The 19,768-nt window shown below is 43.0% G+C and overlaps 1 protein-coding gene across 1 annotated transcript in view; it reads right to left on the bottom strand.

Moving 5' to 3' along the window:
* CSMD1 (CUB and Sushi multiple domains 1) overlaps nucleotides 1-11,703 on the bottom strand; it is a 1,131,310-nt gene extending 1,119,607 nt beyond the window's left edge. The window contains exon 1 of the mRNA XM_074153404.1: nucleotides 11,637-11,703. Within this exon, the coding sequence (XP_074009505.1) occupies nucleotides 11,637-11,703 (67 nt within the window). The remainder of the gene's footprint in view (nucleotides 1-11,636) is intronic.
* Between the last annotated feature and the right edge of the window lie 8,065 nt (nucleotides 11,704-19,768).

The raw sequence follows: 19,768 nt of genomic DNA, 5'->3' as shown, positions 1-19,768 counted from the left end.
TCACACTATACGCATGTCACTGCCTAATGGGCTTTCATTTAAAGAGTAAATACAATAATAGACAAAATATCCTAGAAAATAATTGAGTGGAAGAGGGCAAATGATGAGAGTAAGGATTGATTTTAAAAAATAAAAGGTCCTGACTGAAACCCCCATTACATGCTGTCATGCTTTTTCATATGTAACTTCTTTTTTTGAGATAGCTTATCTTCCTCAGCGGTATTATTGGAGAGTGTGTCAATGAAATTTAAGAATTATTTCCATCAGCTGCCTATGCTGTTCTCTGTGCTAAATGCCCATCCCTCACCTGACACAGTCTCTGTCACCACAATAGCTTATTTTTTCACAGTTGGCAGTACATTATCTTTCTAGTGTCAAAAAGTAGTTTCTTTTTTTTTAATTGATTTCCCCTGGCCCCCCCAGGGGACCTGATCCTCATGCATATCGCTCTTTTGGAATAGTACCTAGACAACAGCAGCATGACTGAGTAGATCTGAGAAGCAAACTACTGTTGAGACAGTTGCACAAAATGCTTCTCTTTACAAAACTGTACCTGAAAGTACCAGTGCTATGTGACAAAGCACATTCAAAACATGTGCACAAATCTATCCATCCTGCAAATATGGTCTGCAGAGCAATGCACAATAATATCAAAAGAAGCTTGGTGTTTATCCTACAGTGGTAAAACCAGGTAGATACCCTTTTTCCACCAGAGCCTGCCTCACCCCTTGTAAATAGAGTGTTTCTTGGAAAGAAAAATGGAGCCCCGAGGAACTGCAATTAGTTACCATCGATGTAAGATAAATGTAAAAATTATGAATACTCATAGAGGAAATAAAGTAGAGGTGGAACTGATTGTTTTTAATTCTGGGCCAGGACAACAGTTTCCATTATCCAATAGAGCCAGTAGTCTATGAGTTGGCTTCACTCCAAATTCTAATTTGCTGCTGCTTTTAATGTTTGCTTTGTAATCACAAACATTATGTTCCAGGGTACATCAGATCCAGGTTTTTTTTTAATACACAGAACAACTTAAGTACAACAGTTTTAAAGAAACAAACCACAACCTCCCTTGGGGAATCTCTCCTTCCTAAAAAAGTAACACAAAACTTCTAGATTTGAAAACTTCATTTAATTCCAGTATTACCTAGGAGATAACAGTAGTAAATGCTGTATATTGCATTGTCTATCCATTCTCTTTACAGCACTATAATACATTCAGATTATGATGATTCTCAAGTGTAAAAGTAAGTACAGTACAAATTCCTTGATACTCAAAAGAGCTGAGATCTGCACTTTTCTCTTACAGCAGTGGGAACTGCAGATATTTGGTACTCCTGAAAAGAAAGTGAAAATACAAATCTAGGCTCTTGACAATAAGCAGTACCTTCCTTCCCCTTCCCAGCATCCTTGAACTTGATACTAAAAGACTTGCTTTGCAGGTAAAATGACCTCAGACAGATGCTTTTATTGTTCAGTATGTACATGTTCTTTTATTCAATAAATGGATCTCCTCTTCCACCAGATATTTTGGAAAAAGAAGGTTATCCTTCATGTTGAATGCATATGACCTGATGTACCCATCCACAAGTCTGTTTCTTTATCAAATATTCATCTAAGCAAGTACCACTTTACCTTAACACTGTTTGGGAATACACAAGATGCATTACCAGTAAAGTGAACTTATAAAGTCAGTAAGGAAATAAGACAGAAATAAAGATTTCTCTACAACATGAAATCTTGAGTCCCACCCTATAGTCCTTACTCTGTCAACTGCCACTCTGAAGGCAAGAGGATAGAAAGGCTTACAAAAAATGACTATGCTTGTAGAGGTTGAAATTATTGTGGCCCAAATTCACCCAAATGGCTAGTACTTTAAAGAAGATGGACAAAGCTAACTGAAAGGAGACTCCAGTTCAGTCACCTTATCCAGTATACAGAAATTAGAGACCTGGACTTACCATTTCTAGCAACAGGAACTTGGATTTATGGACACAGCAAGAATCAACACTAAAAAAAAAAGTCAATTAGGCATCTCCGTTTACAGAGAACTAATAATTTGAGTATATATGAAAAAAAGGGAAAACTGAATTCACTTTGACAAAACAACTTCTCAATTTTCCTTCTAATGTGATATGACTCATCTCAAATCCATTGCAAAGTGGTAAACAAACTACACCAACTCAGTAGCCATCATCTGCCAGGAACATTTTAAAAAGAAAACCATTACTGAACTACTTTTCTTGTCTTCTATACAGAGAAACTTATTTTCCCAGCAGAAACAGCACTTCATGTTATCTTCTTTTCTTTTACCGTGTTTCCTTCACTGCTAACAGCCACCTAAGAAATATCTCTTTAAGCCAGTAATTTATTTCTTAAGAATTAAATTAGTTTGGACTAGTTTTAGGTATTTTCAAAACAATCAATTTCATTTAAAACAAATCAAAAGAGAGAAGTTCAGTTTGATTAGTAATAACATTGTATATAGGAAGTCTCTTGGATGGTAATTTAAATATGTGGACAACAGCCTTTTGATTTTATTCCTCATTCTCTGAACTAATTTTACAATTACAAAATTAAAATGATTAGTCCTTCTTTGTTCTATAATCCTTCTGTAATCTAATTTCCTCAAAATAGCTGCAAGATAAAATATTGTCATGAAGATCAAAATGCCAACTATAAGCTGGCCTCTACACTCTTCATTATCCATTATTGGTTTTATGACTATTTGTTATTATCATATAGTTAATAAAATCTAAATCACTTGAAAATGCATCTGAAGTCAGCTTCTCTGCTGGTGTAAATCATCAGAGATCCATGAAGAGTGTTTCATGATGTTATATTTTTTGCAATAGTTCTTGTTTGTAGATTTTTAAATCTTTTGGGTCAGCCCACTCACTGTGTTAAATGATCCTAAATTCAAAAAAGAGAGCAACTTCAATTTCCAAAATATTCCCTGATCCATTGCTTTAAAGAAATTATTTAGGAGCTTCTCAAGAGTTGACAGGAAAAATCTAAATTGTCATGGCAACATGAGTTGAAGAAATCCTTCTTTGCCTTTTGCATAGATCATCTCCATGCTATCAGTCTGTTTACTAAATGTTGCTAAAGAAAGCAATTAAAGGTTAATCTCTCCTCAGAATCAAATAAATTATATAACTAGTGAAAGTCAGTAGTGAGATACGCTTCAGATGATAGGTCAAAAAAATTTGAGGCATCATGTATCTTTAATGTAAACAGCGTTTCTCTGATTATTTGCATAACATTTCATATTAATAATAACTATACGTTTTAATTTTCTTTATTATTATTATTATTAGATTTGTTCCAGCATTCTTGTTTTAATGCGAGTTCTCTGTGTGATATGTGGCTATAATAAAGGCCAGATTCAAAGTCCATTAAGGTTAACGAGATTTTTTTTTCCTGTAAGTTCCCCAGCCTTTGGATCAGGTCCTAGCTGGTCAGAATCCGACATACAGCAACTCAAACTATTCAGCTGTTGACTAGAGATAACGTCCAACATACCTAGTTCTGCACAGCAGAACGCTTTTACTCTACAAACTGACGGATTTGTTTCAAGTTAACTACATTATGTACCTGGCAAAATGAAAGGAAAATTTCAGCATTTACATTTATGTTAATTAAATACTATAATAAAACCTCCTAGGTCTCATAGGACAGCACGATAGAAATGGCGAAGTATATAGCTCATGATCAAAACGCTACTACTGCTGCCACTGTTGACTTCGTAAAATCTATTAACACTACATTCTTCAGTGTTAGAGACACTGCAAACAACGGGTCAAAGTGTGCACTTGGGATATTTACATGCTAAGATAAAGAAAATTAATTTAATTCCTTAAAAGGAATGTCTACAAATGCAGAGGGTCACCAATTGTGATATTAGTATTTGCTTGATTGTACTGAGGTTCTAAAAGTGAACTATAAAACAGCTTTTCCCTACAAAAATGCTTGGTATGACTCAATCTATGTATTATAAGAAACATCAGCAGGATACCAATAGAGAATCTGGCTGCTGGGGCAAAGCTAAAATAGTGTACTTAGTCACTTAGAAACAGTCAGATTCTGCATTGATATCCCACAGACATCAGTGAGAACAGTGTGATTTGTCATGACCATTTGTTTCACCACCAGAAGCATGTAAAATTAGTCTAAAAATAAGTTAAAACACTTTTATTTTATTTTATTTTATTTTTATCAAAATGGCCTTTTCAAAAACTTCAATGTTGTGCAAGAAGCATTGCTTTTCTTTTCCTTTTTTTTCTCATCGTCACAGCCACCTGCGTTCTTTTTCTAAGGTTCAGGGCAAGGCAGGTTCTACAAGCTCACATGTATTCCTGGGCTATATAGCTGCTTGCTTCCCAACATCAGCAGATGCTTCCTGACAAAATCATTTCCCTGTTCCTTGCACTTCCAGTTGTGTTGCACACAGACAGCCTGACGTGGGTCCCAAGCTCCAGCTGTATCCGTGTTATACGCACCAGGAGTTCACACTGAACCCTGACGCGCTCATACGAGTTCTAGCTCAAGCACGATGCCCACATCCAAGCCTAAGCTCTCGTTCCTGGACTTTGGATCCGCTAAGCAAAGTGAGTCAAGCTCTTCCATCCATTTCAGCAGCAGCCACGGAAAGCACAGTGAAGATACTTGAATTCCGTGCTACAGCCGAGCCACTATTTAAAAAAGACAATATCCTGGTTGTGGTCCCCCGTGTGTTTACGCCCACTCTTGAACCTGAGCTTCAAATACAGAGCAAGGCTGGCTGCACTTTTGTTCCCAGTGCACTGTACATCGCTGGTGTTTCAGCACCAGTGTAAGCAAAATATAAGTTTGAATATTTGTTTTCTCTTGGGTTTTATATGTGAACACGATTTGGTGAGTAAGACTTCAAAGGAAGTAAACAATGATTTATGAAGTATTATATCATGGCTATATTTGATCTGCGAATCATAGGATGAGGAGAAGATACAGCCCTAGCCCCAGATTTGCTCTCTACCAAACATCAGGTGTTTGCTGCAAACAACAGAATTGTAAAAACATTTAAATAAAAAAACCCTCCAATATAGGTTTAGAAATGGCTCTCTATAAAAAAGACAAGGAAAACTTTCAGACAAGAAATACGAAAAACTTCAGGTTTGGCAAAACTGCATGAAAAAGTCATTGCCTTGAAATTGAGAATAAGGTGTGAAGCAAGTACTGCAAAATGTAATTTTAGAATGCTGACCGTATTTTATGCAAGTTTGCAAAACAAGCACTGCACACAAAGTTTTATTCATTGTTATTTATTCAGCTCTATGTCAGCTGCAGTGCTGCAAATGTTTCTTTTGGAAAGCCACTGTACAACGGAGACATGAACACAGAACACGATTCTGTACTTCAGTATCCGCGGGATACTGTAAGAGAGACATAAAACATCGAAAGACTAAAGTGAGACTAGGTTTCTCTGTATATTGTCCTTCGTAATTTCTTTAAGGAAAAAGCAAAGAAAAAAAAAAAAAAGAGGAAGCTACAAGTCAGATAAAACCATGCTTGGAGATATCAGAGACACTGTTTAAAACCAAATTACTTCCATAAATACATAAATCTTTTAATATTATCAAGGTTGATTACTCAAATTCATCCAGTTTTCTTTTTTTCAGTCATACATTGTCAGAAGCTCTCAGCCACGAGAACTCATGATAAACAGAGTCTGGCTCCACTATTCAGCTGCAGTACCTGCCGTGTTTGCCTTTTTCAGAGTAGCAATCTTTTCAAAATTGGCCAATCCATCTACTGCTGAAATGAATAGAAATTTCAGTTTCCACTGCAGCAGAATAGGGCCCTCACAACCATCCGAAGTTACCTTTTACTTTAAAGTGATGAGTCAAAAAATGAAGCTGAAAGAGGTGGAATCACTATTTCAGAATATGCATGAATGTATTGTTAAAATGCATAATTTAATAATTATAAAGCTGTAACAAACTGTGATTAATTTTATGCTGGAAATTCAAGCATTACTGTAATTGCAAGAAATTGTGATTTTATTTTGCTTATCTTTTACTAAAAGCAAATCATTGACGATATTCTGATTAATCAAGAGGAATTCTGGTTAATCATCAGCAATATAACAGTGATTAAATCTTGCTCTGCCCTTTTAACTGGATGTGCCCTCCAGGTAAAAATGTCATTTTTTTTTTTTTTTTTAAATGAGTAAGAAATGCAGAAAAAAATTATCATCTCTAAGCAAGTAAGACTTGTTATTGGCAGTAAGATGCAGTATTAACTCTTGTAAGAGTTTTCAGTGCATGCATGTCTCCATTTACCGTTCAATTACTAAATGCAAGCAACTGATAAATGTTGCCTTTGCGTGTCAATATAACACTCGCAATAATCCAAGTAATTTGTTTAAGCAGTTATTCCGCTGAGACATGCTTATAACCAATATAGTGTAGATTTTCTTAAATGCAACAGAAATGGCATATAGTGGAGTCAAGTTTTTCTTCCAGCCAGAACAAAGATGTGTGAGGACAAAGTAAGATCTCACGGCTTTCCCCAGGCATTAATAGCATTCTTCCCCATTTCAAAAGTTACGGGTTGATAAAAATGGTTTAAAGGAAATTGCAACTGACGTAGAAAAGTAAAACATCTATGTAAAAGAAAGTGATTAATACATATTAGGAGAATTTCCATATGATTCTCCTTCTTTGTTCACTGCAGAAATTGGAAGAACATCCAATTTAGCTCAGTTTAATCTGGCTAATTTTGCAGCCATATGGGGAACTAGAGGCCCTCTTCTTATTTCGTGACCCTGATTTAAATTCGGTTGCATGCTCAAGTTTTATTAAAGATCATGTCTCATACTTATGCTACTGCATCGATGGACAGTATAGTTAAACCAGCAGTTCCCCTTCCCACACTGCATCCCTCTGCTGGCTACAGGCAGCCCGGCACTACACTGCGGAATCTGTGCTTACACTTGAAGCTGTTTACTAGCAGAATAATGTCATCATGGTCAAACAGACGTGATAGTTCAATACAGATTTGAGCAAAATTAAATTACATCTTCCCTTTAAATTCATTGGAGGTTTTATACAGTCACACTATTAAGCAGTTACTTCTCTGAGGAAAGGTTGTGAGAGGGAGTTTAATGTGGCAGCGTACAGATGACACGTCTTGAAAAAGTTGCAATCGGTGGTCCCTAGCATTTTCCAGCCTTTCTAGAGAGCATGTTAAATCTTGAACGCATTGGTTTCTGCTTAAAATATTTACAGTCTCATAGTGTTCCTAATTTGCTAGGGCCAAAGTTTTCATGAATGTAAATGGTACTAAGGCCAAAGTCCCATAGATGTCTTTTAAAAACTTGCATATATCAATGCATATGTAAGAATACTACCACATAATGAGTAATAATAAGATGAAGAACTAGATTCCATGTTTGTATAGAAAAACCTGTCTGCAGGGGAAAAAAACAACAACTGCACCAGCCTCACCAAAGAAAAAAACCATGCCTGATCAAAATTGTACATGCCTGTATAGAGGGACATGGGAGTGACAGTCAGAAAAATAAACACAATGCAATCTGCAGAATGGTTCCTATATATGCTGATCACAGATGGTGCTCAAGCACCTTCACAGATTTCAGTACATCCTGAAGTTCAGATGTGCTCATGCCCTGATGTGCTTGTATACCATCTCCAGCTCCTCACACCAGTATCCTGTTCCACACACACCACAGGAACGGATAACCTTGTACTGGCAGGAATCCAAATCTCATCTATGGGTTCAAAGGTCTAAAATGAGTGTTTGGGGAATCTTTGTTGAACTGATTTGCTCTCCACTACATTATATTCAAACTGACCATATCTCCTATTCTTGTACAAGGCCTAAGGATATTATATACATATCTTGATGGAAATTTGGGAAAGATACAGATTTTACCAAAACATAAATGCATTTTTACACTAAAATATTATGTGGTCAGGGCTGGCTATTCTCTTTTCTGTCTTTCTATGGTCAGTTCTTCACTGGGCTGGGGGAAGGGGAATGCATCCACCAAATACTTGGGTTTATAGCTGGGTATTCAACACCTTATTCTGATGTTCTTTTAAAAAAATCCCTTTTTTCAGTTCATTTTCCCTGGAATTGCTTTAGTCTTCTCTGGAAGAGAATGGAGCCTCTCTAGAGAGACCAGCTTCACAGTTTTAGAAACACTACTTTGGAGAGAGAAAATACATGACTTTAAAAGAGACAAACACCCTCAGTCCAACAGGAGGAGGCCTTAAACATAGTGGTAACTTTGTGTGATGTAGTCAAAGCAATTATTTTGACAAAGTGATAGCAGCAAACAGAGGGTACATAAAATGTTTTGGGGTTTATTTCTTTTTCTTTTTCTTTTTTTTTTTAAACAAAATCCTAAGCTGTAGATGTGGGAGTACTTTCACTGGCTGGCTTCAATTTAAGAACAGCAATGTTTTCCTCTTATTTCCATTAATCTGAATGATACCTCTGTGCATAAGCCTGCTTATGCACGTTTTGTTTGAGGCAATTAGGTGGCAATGAAGGTGTTGTATTTCGTTATCTGAACAAGTCCAGGAAACGGATGCTGAAAACATGTACTGGGACGATTTTAAGTATTAAGCAGTATGTATTTCTACATCAAAAATAGCTTGTCCACAGACCTCAGGTCACAGCAGAAAGATATTTTAATCTTTTATCTTGAATTTTAACCTGAGTTCAGTCTAAATCTACCATTTGTTCCCTAGCAGTATGAATTTTTACAAAAAATGATACTGATGTGGTTTGTGTTTCAAGCAAATCAACATTTTTTTTATGTTTGCTTTTGCTAGGGCATAACCTACCAGAATTAGCAAATGGCTCTATAAACAAGGCCATCTTAACATGCAGAGCTGAACACCGTGCTGCCTGTCTTGTTGAAGCGTAATTGCCATGATAGGGTACTTTCTGGGAAAGTGGTTCCTTTAAATGATTCCATACTAATTTCCTTTGATGCTTAAAGCATAATGGACAGGGAAGAATCCCTCAAATGTTTTCCAAAACACTAAGATGCATCAATCAGACAAAATGAGTCCAAAGAAATTCATAGAACTGCACCTCGTCTACCACAATGAACGATGACGTATCTTCATTTTCTTCTTGCCCCTTTAAAAAGTTACAGAAAATTGCACAGCAAGAAAGGGTTTCCATTTCATTTCATAACGAGGAACAATGTGGAAAGCAGCCCACCTCTCATTTACTAAAAGATAAGGGAACGCCTGTGGCAACACCTCCAGAAATTCAGCACTTTTTTTTTTTTCCCCTCATAAAACCCCCAAACCAACCAAAGCTCGTGTGAACTCCTATTACAGTGACTACCAGATGATTTGACTACCAAGGGACTGGCAAAACAAAGAGTTCTGGGGATCTATTAATCAAAATTTTATGTGCACCTGAAAGCCGAGGCTCTTCATGTTACTAAGGAAGGAGTTCTTTCACTCTCTAAACTATAAATGTAATTTCAGCCTCAGGATTACATTTGACTAAATATAGATACCTGGGCTCGATAGCCTGGGAGGGTAAATGGCAAAGAATTATGTCAAATGTTCCCACTGGTTCCCCTTCTACCTGTTGTTTGACTTCAATATTAAGTCAGTTTGTAGCCTTTTAAGTAGGTGTGTTGCTGCTCCACGTTAAGCGAGGTGTAATTGCATTCTGCAGAGCAGCATCAGAGGCAGTGCCCAAATGTTCCTGGCAAAGCCTTTGTATGTAAGCAAAACACGTCGGATCTCCGCTGAATAACCATGATCCAGCCTCCAGCTTTTCATATGTGCTGTCAGCCATGAAAAGAAAACACTTAAATGTCAAACGACAGAACCAGCTACAGTGTATTTAACAAATGAGTCGCGGGTGTCGGCCCGCGCCCGGCCGCGGCTGCAGCTCGTCCCGGGGCTGCCGGGCGCAGCTCCCACGCCCGGCCCGGGGCTCCCCCTGCCCGGGGCAGCGCCGGGGCTCCCGGCATGTATTGGGGCTGGGGGGGGTGGGGGGGCTGCCAAGCCCCGCGCGGGAGGGGGGACCGGGACACCGGAGGGCGGTGATGAGGGGAGGAGGAGGATGCTGGAAGTTTGGGCAGGGCGGCCACGCCGAGCAGCCCCCGCCCGCCCCCCGGGCTGTGGGTGCCGCCGAGCGCAGCCCCGTCTCCGGGAGCCGCCCGTTTCACAGCCCAGGAAAGCCGGGCTCCCTCTTCTCCCCCGCGCTCCCTTTCCCCGCGGAGACAGCGCGACCGGGGGCATCCGGGTGGCGCTGCCCGGTGAACCGAGGCAGCGGCAGGATCCGGGCAGAGGAGCGGTACCACCGGGCTGGCGCGGAGCCGCAGCCGCTCCTCCGGACCGGGCAAAAGCTCCCGCCCGGCTGCCGGTAGACCGGGCTGGCGTTCCACCGCCTCTCCCTGCGGATCCCGGCCAGAGGCTGCCGAAGGGGAGGGCACCCTGCAGTGCCGCCCGGGCGGGCGAAGGAGCCCGGCCGTGGGCACCCGCAGGAGGGGGAAGGCTCCAGTCTCGCCCGGTACCGGCCCGGGCCGCGGTCGGCTCCCTCCCCGCCCCGGCTCCGGCCACCCCGGCACCGAAAAAAAGCAATGAGAAAAATAAAATGGTGGGAACGATGTAAAAGAGCCTTGGAAGGGTTAAGGGAGCCTCCGACAGCACAGACCGCAAGGGGAACCGTCCTCCCGGAGGCAGGCAGAAACGGCCGGGAGCGAGGTGGGAGAAGGCAGAGGCTGTAACGGGGACAGGTGCTCAGCTGCGAGCAGCCTCCCTCTCTCTTTCACACACGCACACACACACGCATATCGCTCTCCCAGCATGAAAAAGCGCAGGGCTAATGAGAGGCGAAGTGAATAATGGGGAAGCTGTTGTCTCCAGCGATGAGGCAAGTGATGGGGCTGAGGCCAGCGCTGAAGTTGTGTAACCCAATTCTCCACCGTCACCCCCCTCGTTTCTCCTCCCTCCCCCTCCATTGATTTTAAGGAGAAACTCAGCTGGGGGTGGAAGGCGCTCCCCACCGCACGCCGAGCAGTGAAGCTCTCTTCCCGCCGGCACGGGCAGGCAGCTGGCGGAGGGGGGACACCGGCCCCGCATCCCCGCCTCCGCGTAACTTGAGGGGAGCGGAGCCGGCTGAAGGCAGGCGGGGGCGGCTCTCCGCGGCCACCCACTCCGCGCTCCCCCCTGAGCACGGCAAAAAACGGGGAGGCGGGGAGAGCCAAACTTGCCAGCCCGGGGACTGTCCCTCGCACGGGCAGCGAGTGCCGTTCGTGCGTGCGCGGAGAGGGAAGTGTTCCCAAACTCCGGCGCTGCACAGGCGGCTGGATGCGCACGGCTCCTCTCCCCGCGCCGCAGCGGCTGCTGCCCAACTCCTGGGGACTGCTTTCTCCCGGGAGAAGTGGCCGGCCGGGAACCGAGCCCTCGGGGAACACCGGCGGACCCGGCGGGAGGCGGGAGGCAGGGAGAAGGGAGACCGGGCTCGGGGAGCCTGCCGTTTCCCGGCGGAGAAACGAAGCGAGGGAGCGGTAGCGGCTTAGCTGCGGGGGAAAATCAGTGCCATAACCACAGCCTACACGAATCCAGTGCAAGAAACCCAAATCTTACCCTGAGCTGCAGTGAGGAGCCCCGCGCAGAAAACCAGCAGAGACTTGAATTTCCTCCACGCAGTCATGTCTGCAGTTATTCCACACACACACACACTCACACAAAACCCCCGGCGGCTCTTCTCGGCTGCGACCGTGTCCTCCGAGCGGCAGCGGGGCTAAGGACAGCGCCAAATAACCACCACGGGGCGAGGAGAGGCGGAGAGGAGCGGTCCGGGTCCCGAGCGCCGCGCAGCGCCCGACGCCTCCTGCAGGACTGGGCGGGCGGCTGGCTCCGCTCTGCTCATAGCATCAGTCCCGCGCCGCGGCGGGGCTGCGCCGCTCAGCGCCCGCGGAGCCCCCGGCGCCGCCGGCCCGCCGCCCGCCCAGGGGAGGGGAGGGAGGGGAGGCACGCCCGGCGCCGCGGGCAGCGCGGCATCCACGGCCGGCGGCGGGGAGAGCCGGGCAGCGGCGGCGGCAGGAGAGGGATGCGGGGAGTGCGAGGAAGAGGAGGAGGAGGAGGAGGAGGTGGGGAGAGGGAGGGAGGGATCGCGGCGAGAGCAGCGCAGGCAGCGCAGCGGAGCGGCTGCCAGCCACACGAGAAGCCGCCGCCGCCGGACTCAACCATCACTTCCCACGGAGAGGGGAAGGGGCTGGCGCTGCGCAGCCGGCGCACGACAAGCCCGCAGCCGCCCCGCTCCGCCGGCCGGCCCCCGCACAGCCCCCTCGGGGCTACCGCGGCCTCCCCCGCCTTCGCCCCGGCCGCGGCCCCGGGCCGCCCCGAAAGCGCCCGGGGGGAGAGAAGGATTCCTCCCGGCTCGGTGCCCCCCGGTGCGGGGAAGGGTGGCGGCTGCGGGGCTACACCTGCCCGGGGGGCTCCTGCTGCACTGCCCCGGCGCCCTGTCCCCTGGCTCTGCCCACAGCCCGGCTGCCGGCTCTGCCATCCCACATGTGGGGCGCGGGGGGTGCGTGTGCTGGGGTGGGAATCCCTGGTCCTAGGTGAATCTCCCCTCTGCTTTGGTCATTGCTCGGGAGAGAGGAAGACTTTCAGGTCCAAAATGTGTCCTGCTCGTTCCTTCCAAGTTGCTCATCAGAACAAGCTGTTGTTCCTGAGCAGAAGGAGAGGAGCCAACGTCTCCTTGAGGAACACTGCTTTGTCTTTACGTTGCCTTTCCTGAGTGCTCCCGTTGCCAAGAGGAATTTCTGCCATTAACTATCCTTTCCAAAACGAAAAAAATACCCTCCAAAATCAGACATGGCAGTATGCAGACAGAGGTTACCCCACCACCACCCTGGACCCGGGAGGGTTGGTTCCTGAGCCCAAGGAAAGGAAGTTGGCCTGTGACAGATCCCCACACTCCCATGGCTCTGGCAGGTGATGCCCTTTGCCAACAACGGCTTCTGTGCCAGGCCTACCTGCAAACGGATGGCAAAAAAAAAAAGCACCCCCCCAAACCTGACTTTCATGCAATAAGAATTGTAAAGATTACCACCACTCCTGACTGAGCTTGACTCCATAATTAATGCTTACCCATGTCCATAATTAAAATACAAAGGCGTATAGGAAGGAAAGACAGAAACATGAACACCTTTGGAAAGATAGTTTCAAGGTTGTAATTATTCACTTATGATGAGTTTTCTTTCACGGTGAAATATGCAAAGTTGTTTTCTCATTGTAAGTTGCAAGAAGGTGGTGAATGGGCCCTGAACGAGGTAGGCTGACTTTGTAATAAGCTTGTATTTATGTATAAACCTTGCGGTTCTCCCTCAAAAAAAAAAAAAAAAAAAAAAAAAATTGAAAAAAATATCCAGGGCCAGGCAAGCTGCCGAGAAAGACGTGGCATTGCTGCCATCTCGTGGCAAAGCGGTCCCTCCCTGGCCGCACTCTGTCTTCATTACCCTGCCCTGCCTGTCCCCACCAGCTCTTCCCCTGAACTCCCAACCCCCCTGCGCTCCGGAGCCCGGCCCGAACACTTCCAGAGGAGGGATCCAGTCTTAGTATTCGTCCACGTTTTAAGAACGCCTCGGGGACTCATTTTTGCATTCGTGAAAGGAAAATGATGCTAATACTTGTTAGTGCCAGACATCATGCAGTTAAGCTGCTGTGCAGAATTCCCCAGGCAGCTCAGGCTCCTCGGGTACACCCCTCCACTTGCTCCCTGTCAGTGGACTGGGGAGAATTCACTAATGATTGTGAGGAAGACGGAAATGGTCACTAAGATTAAGCTGAGACTCTTCTTTCCTGGCCTGCAGTGGTCTGAGGCTTAGATATTTTTTTTAAATGAGGAGCTTTTTGCATTGCGTCTGGCCCAAGAGATCACAGTTGGGTTTAGTTTTATTTCATTGTATTGTCTATTGAGCTAGAATAGTTAAATAGTCATAAATAAACTCCATTTATGGATGTCTGGGTCTAGTTGAAATAAGTAATGATTGTATCATTTCTTGCTGTGCTGTTTAAGCAAGCACTCTTAATTTGTGAAGTTGCTGTTTAACCCTGCTCATAGCGGATTCTGCAGAAGCTCCAGAATGATATATATATGTACTTTCTTGGTCTTGACTCCCTCTGGTTAGATTTACTGTTTCCTGAGGCTTGCCCTTCTTCTGAGGATTTTCTGGGCTTTACTGAGCTTTTGGGACCTGGTTCCTTCTCTACTGAGCTAAATAAGTCATAATTTCATCCCCTCATAGCATCTGGATAAGGCCAAATAACGGGGCACCACAACCACTGTCACTGAAAAAGATGCCTTCTCTCCTTTTTACACCCTATGACGGCAAACCATATGCATAAACATTTTTGGCTGTTAGCACAGTATCCCTTGTCACCTGCATTAGTGCCTTACTGAGATAAAAGGGACAGCACAGACCCCCCCAGCTAACATTTCAGGTGCTATACGGACTCAGGTAGCTGTCATAGTGACTTTTACAAACCCTCTGTGACTCAAAAGTTTTGCCAAACCCAAAAGAGCCAGAAGATGACTATGGAACCAAAGCTTGGGATTCCAGGGGGAAACCCCACCAACCTGACTCAAGCTCAGCCTGGTACTGCAGTACCTAAACACGGTAATTACAGAAGATGATCTAACCTAATGACTGTAATCTCTCTATTGTATTTTAAGTATCTAATGTACTACCATAAAATCCCCGAATTTATGAGTTTGAACAGAGGCAATATTTCTCTCTATTCCCTATAGAGAGTATAGGGGAGTGCATATGTCAAGACTGTTTGTACTAATCGGGGTGATTTAAAGGTAACTTGACAGGGATTTATTTTTAATTGAGAGCTTGTCCTTTTGCTTCCTTATGCCATATAGAAACAGGTCTGAAAGGTTAGATTTCCCCTTTTCTTTTAATTTTTCAGCTTGTTGTAATAATTTTGAATCCATGTTTCTTCGTTGTTGCTTTCTGGGAGGAAGAAGCATCTTTCTGTAAGGCGCAGGAATATTTGCATGTATCTAAGCAAAACTACCGATTCAGAACACAGCTGAAAATATACTGAATACTCATTAAAAAGGGATGCTTGGGGGAACCCATAACCAGAATTTGTACTTGCCAGTGGAGACAGAAGGCAGTAGCTTTCTGCCAGAAAATTATTGTGAAGTCTTAAGTTAAAACATTTGGAAGTTTAAAATTCAAAATTATATGTTGGGGGAAAAAAGTCTATAAGAAGAGAAGTCTTCAGCAGAACACAGATTTAGGGCTAGGAAGTCAGAAAGTAGAAGTCTTCTCCATGAGCAATTCAGGTTTTTTTTGTCACACAAGGTCTTTAGTTGTTAGTAAAAATAGAGCTCAGAGTTCTGAATACTCTCATTTAACACCTTCTCTTTCCAATAGCTCTGCTTTCAGACTTGACACATTTCATGACTTCTTCAGTCATAGTAGTCTTCCAGGCTGGAACAATAAAAACTGTTTATATGACTGTATGTTCCTAACCCCGATTTGTTATACCATAAAGAATAAAAAGGAGGCCATGCCACCCACAGACTGTGTACAGTTAGAAATTTTGTTGCTTGGGTTGAGATGTGATACTGCTTTCTTTTTGTGGTAACATTCTGTCCAAACTAGAAATTTCTCTTGTAAGACTGACAATAATGATGACTACAGCTACATCAACTACAGCTGCAACATCAGCTACAACTACATCATTGTGTACCAGCACAGGCCAATAAATGTAAGAACCAAACTAAGCTGGAAAGAGAAGGAGAGCACAGGAAACAGTTGTATAGAAAAGATGGTTGCAGGCTGGCAGGTGGGGCACTTGAAGGAAATATTGGTCAGCAAGGGAGGATGTTACGATACTGTTGTTCAAGAGGGCCCCCGGGGCTAAATTAATTGCTCTACTATACTGTATTCCCTCTGGAATGCTTTTAGTTTAGGGAGAACAGTTGGCAAGGCTGTGGGGGGAGACTATGTTGCCTGTTTTAAAGTACCCTCAAGCACTACTTAGCTCATCAGGGACAGGCTCCAGCACACTGTTTCTTTTCTAAGCACCTCCACTGATCCCATCTGTCCTTAAGGTGACATTAATAATTGATATTAGGAAGATGAGACTTCTGAAAGACATTTCTGCCTTTAAGGGGAGGTGGGATTTGTAGGTAGTATCCTTCAAGGTGCCTACAGGAGACAGCACCAAAGTCATTCTGCTAAGGTACTGTTGCTCAGAGGCTTAACCATTCTGGATTTGGAGGGTTAACAGAGGAAAAGGGAACTTTGTTGAAGCAATTCAAGGAAAGCAGCTAATTTGTTTTCTAGTTAAGCATAAGGAGATCCTGCAAAGCATGAAGTATGCTATGTGAGAAAGTTTGAAGCAGCCTATTAACACATGGGTAACAGTAGTTAGAATTATGGTCTAAACAGACAAGCAAGTCAGTATCTCGACAGTGAGTAAAATGTGACAGAATGTCAGCAAGCTTTGAGAATGAAAATTAGTAACCTCTATCTGATGGGAGAGATAAGGAAGAACCAGTGGAGGGAGGCAAAGAATAGCTCAGAAAACAATCTTTTTGGCAGCAAAGGCTGATTGGATATGGGAAGGACAAGGCTACATATGTCAAAGCTGGAAAGATACTGCTGTTATTGAGACAGAAGAATAGATGGTTGTGAGGAGACTTTGGTCAGACCTTTTAGGAGGGCTCCATACTGATGTGTACTGAGAGTCTGAGATAGTGACTCCTAAATACTTCACTTGAGTTTGTCTTGTCTACAGGTGACTATGGTGCTAAATGATGTATGGCTACATAGAGTGATTTAATTGCGAACACATACTGACTGCATTATCAGAGTGCTTGGTTTAGAATCTAGTGAACTGCTGTAACTTGAGCTGCCAGGGGTCTCCTGTGCTATTTGTTTAAGCATTTCAAGTGTCACGCTTCAACCTAGCTTCTTTGTGTGGTTTCCTCATGATAAGCCATACATTTCATTTAGTCTTGAGACCCACTTGACTGAAACTAAAGATTTTTTGTGTATGGAAAAATACTTAAGTTAGACTTTTATGTTTTGAGCTAACCGACTGAGAAAGAAAGGTTTAGTGTATGGAAAAGGATAAGCTGTCTGTTTTATACATGATGAGTGTGAGATGATGGCTACATATACATGAGGAGATGTCAGAGAGGCAGGCTGAGATTTCAGTTTGGACATAAGGAGATTAGTCTGGAGTAGACTAGTATATCTGTGAGTCATTAGCAAACAGATGGTAGTTGAATTTGTATTTGCTGATGAGATCACACAGAAACAAGGTGTAGAGAGAAGAGAGAAGGAAAGCAAGGACAGAAAACCCACACAGTAATTTGAAGAGTGGATGAGAAGTGTGTTCTCAAGTATACCACCTTGGTAATCAGGTGAAGAGAGAATTGTTGAAGACACAGACATACAGTATTCTAAAAAGAGCTATGTGTCAGGCCTGAGTGGATGAAAATGGTGTCCTCATGAACTTTAGATAGGAAATCATTTGAGATTTTATAGTGAATAATTTCATATGGCTCTGAAGAGAGAGCCATAGAGACAAGAAGGTTAAAACTGATTTCAGAGAAAACAGTTGCTTGGAAGGGATTTCTGAGTATTACAGTAAGAAGATGAGAGAAGAATGAGCCGATAGCTGAGAGCTGAAAGTGAAATAATGGGAAACGTAGGTAAAATCATATCATTTCTAACATGGCAAAGACTAGTCCATAAATAAATTGGGGAGTAAATTGTCAGAAAAGAGAAAGAAGGACAAGGAGAGCACAGATCATGGGAAAAACGGCCAGAAATTATGATACTGATCATGAAAAAAATCAGATGGCTGGGTAGAATGGAGGCACTGAAGCAGCTAGAGGAGTCAAAGGAGGCAAACAGAGAAGAAACTTTTGAATCCATGATATTAAAAAGAAAAGAAGAGAGCTAATAATTGAATGGGGAAAAAAGAGAAGTAAAGCTAAAGCAAGGGTAATTTTGAACAGTTCTTTAAAAATTGTGGATAAGAACCTGTTCTAGCTAGCTTGCTTGAGATTTTTATTCCTTATTAGATATTGCTAGATTTAGAGCATTATCATGGTGGTGGACACTTCCCGTATAGAGAACAAGATATATTTCAATAAAAAAATTAAACTTAGCAACAAGAACAGTTAGTCAAGTGTCTTGCATCTCCGTTTTTATCACACCTTGAGGCTGCTTGGTTGGACTTAAACTCTGCCAGATTGCCAGATGAAAGAAATTCCAAAGATAGAATCAGTCCTTCTATCTTGACATTGAATTTTTGACTTAGATTTTAATAGCAGGGTCTTCACAAGAAGTGCTAACAGGCATGATAGGAAAATGGGGAGAATGCACAGATAACCAGGTGCGCAATCATCAGTGCTTTAAAAATAATCACTATCAACAAATTACACTTAGACTCGAAGAGGCCTTGACTGAAGTGGCTTAATCTCTAGAGATATATTCACTTTCGCAGGTGCTCCAGAAAATGAGTTCCTATGGCTTATACTAACAACATTTTCGGTACATTTCTCCCGGTCATAAGAAAAGGGTACTGCAGCAAAGTCAGAGAAGATTGCTGTGAAGTTCTTACTGATGAGGAAGGTATTGATGCAGTTTTCTGAGCTCTGATGGTGACCTCATCCATGTGCTAAGATGGAAAGTCATAATGGCATCAGTCCCAGTAGAAGATCTGGTATGCGAATAATCTTTTGAAGCCTACATATATATTCTCAACAGAAATTGCAGAAATAACTTCTGCAACATCTCAAAATATTTCTTCATAGTAGATGATTTTCACCTATGTACCTTAATCACCTAATTTGTACCTACCCATACTAAAGGGATCTTCCAAAGCCAGAGTTCCTTACCCAGGGAGCACTCTGTGCAGGCCTGCAGAGGGAGAGTGTCTGATTAGGTGTTTGCTGGATTTCACAGCTAGTTATCTCTCTGTATTGACTGGAAAAAGAATTTGATGGTCTGGTTTAAGAAAACTGCTTGACAAAGTCAGGTTTTAAATGACCTAAATGTATCCAAAGTGTTTCCTTATGTGCTATTTCATTTATGTGTTAACCTGCTTCTAATTCCTATTTTCATCTCATGATGTGGCTGCATAGAGGAGTTACAGCAGCATGAACTGGGGTGCACATATGCACACCCATCAAAGCAACTTCTTCTGCACGCACATATTCTAACCCTTCACTAAGGAAAAAAGACGTGTATTCCACTTTCCTTCAAAGGCAAATCACCTCCCAATTACTGCTAAGTAATAGAGTACACATGGACACTTACCACAATTATCCAGCGAAGCCTTTACATACTGGGAACCTGAGCTAAGTGGCAGCCTTTCTGTTGACTTCAATGATGACAGGATCATGTCCTGTAGAAGTTACAAGACTAGAATCTTGACTGGGTGAGAAGGAGGTATAAAATTAACATATTAGTAGCAGTCAAATTTCAGCAATGCAGCATTACTCCTAACAGCTATGTATAAGCATAGGACAAGAATAATCTTCTGGTGGAATTTTGCACATGTAAAGAAAGAATTTGATGTGCTCTTCCTGCAGTAGCCCATTATCAAGTCAATAATGTCTCCCGCCACAAGAAAAAACAACCATGGGGCCCATCTCCAGAATATAGTGATTAGGAAGTGATCATGTAGTCTCATTTCTCTGCTCACATATTGACCAAGCCAGATAAGGACCA

The sequence above is a fragment of the Numenius arquata genome, chromosome 9 (genome assembly GCF_964106895.1).
Source record: "Numenius arquata chromosome 9, bNumArq3.hap1.1, whole genome shotgun sequence".
NCBI lineage: Eukaryota > Metazoa > Chordata > Aves > Charadriiformes > Scolopacidae > Numenius > Numenius arquata.
This window is presented reverse-complemented; position numbering and strand designations above follow the sequence as displayed.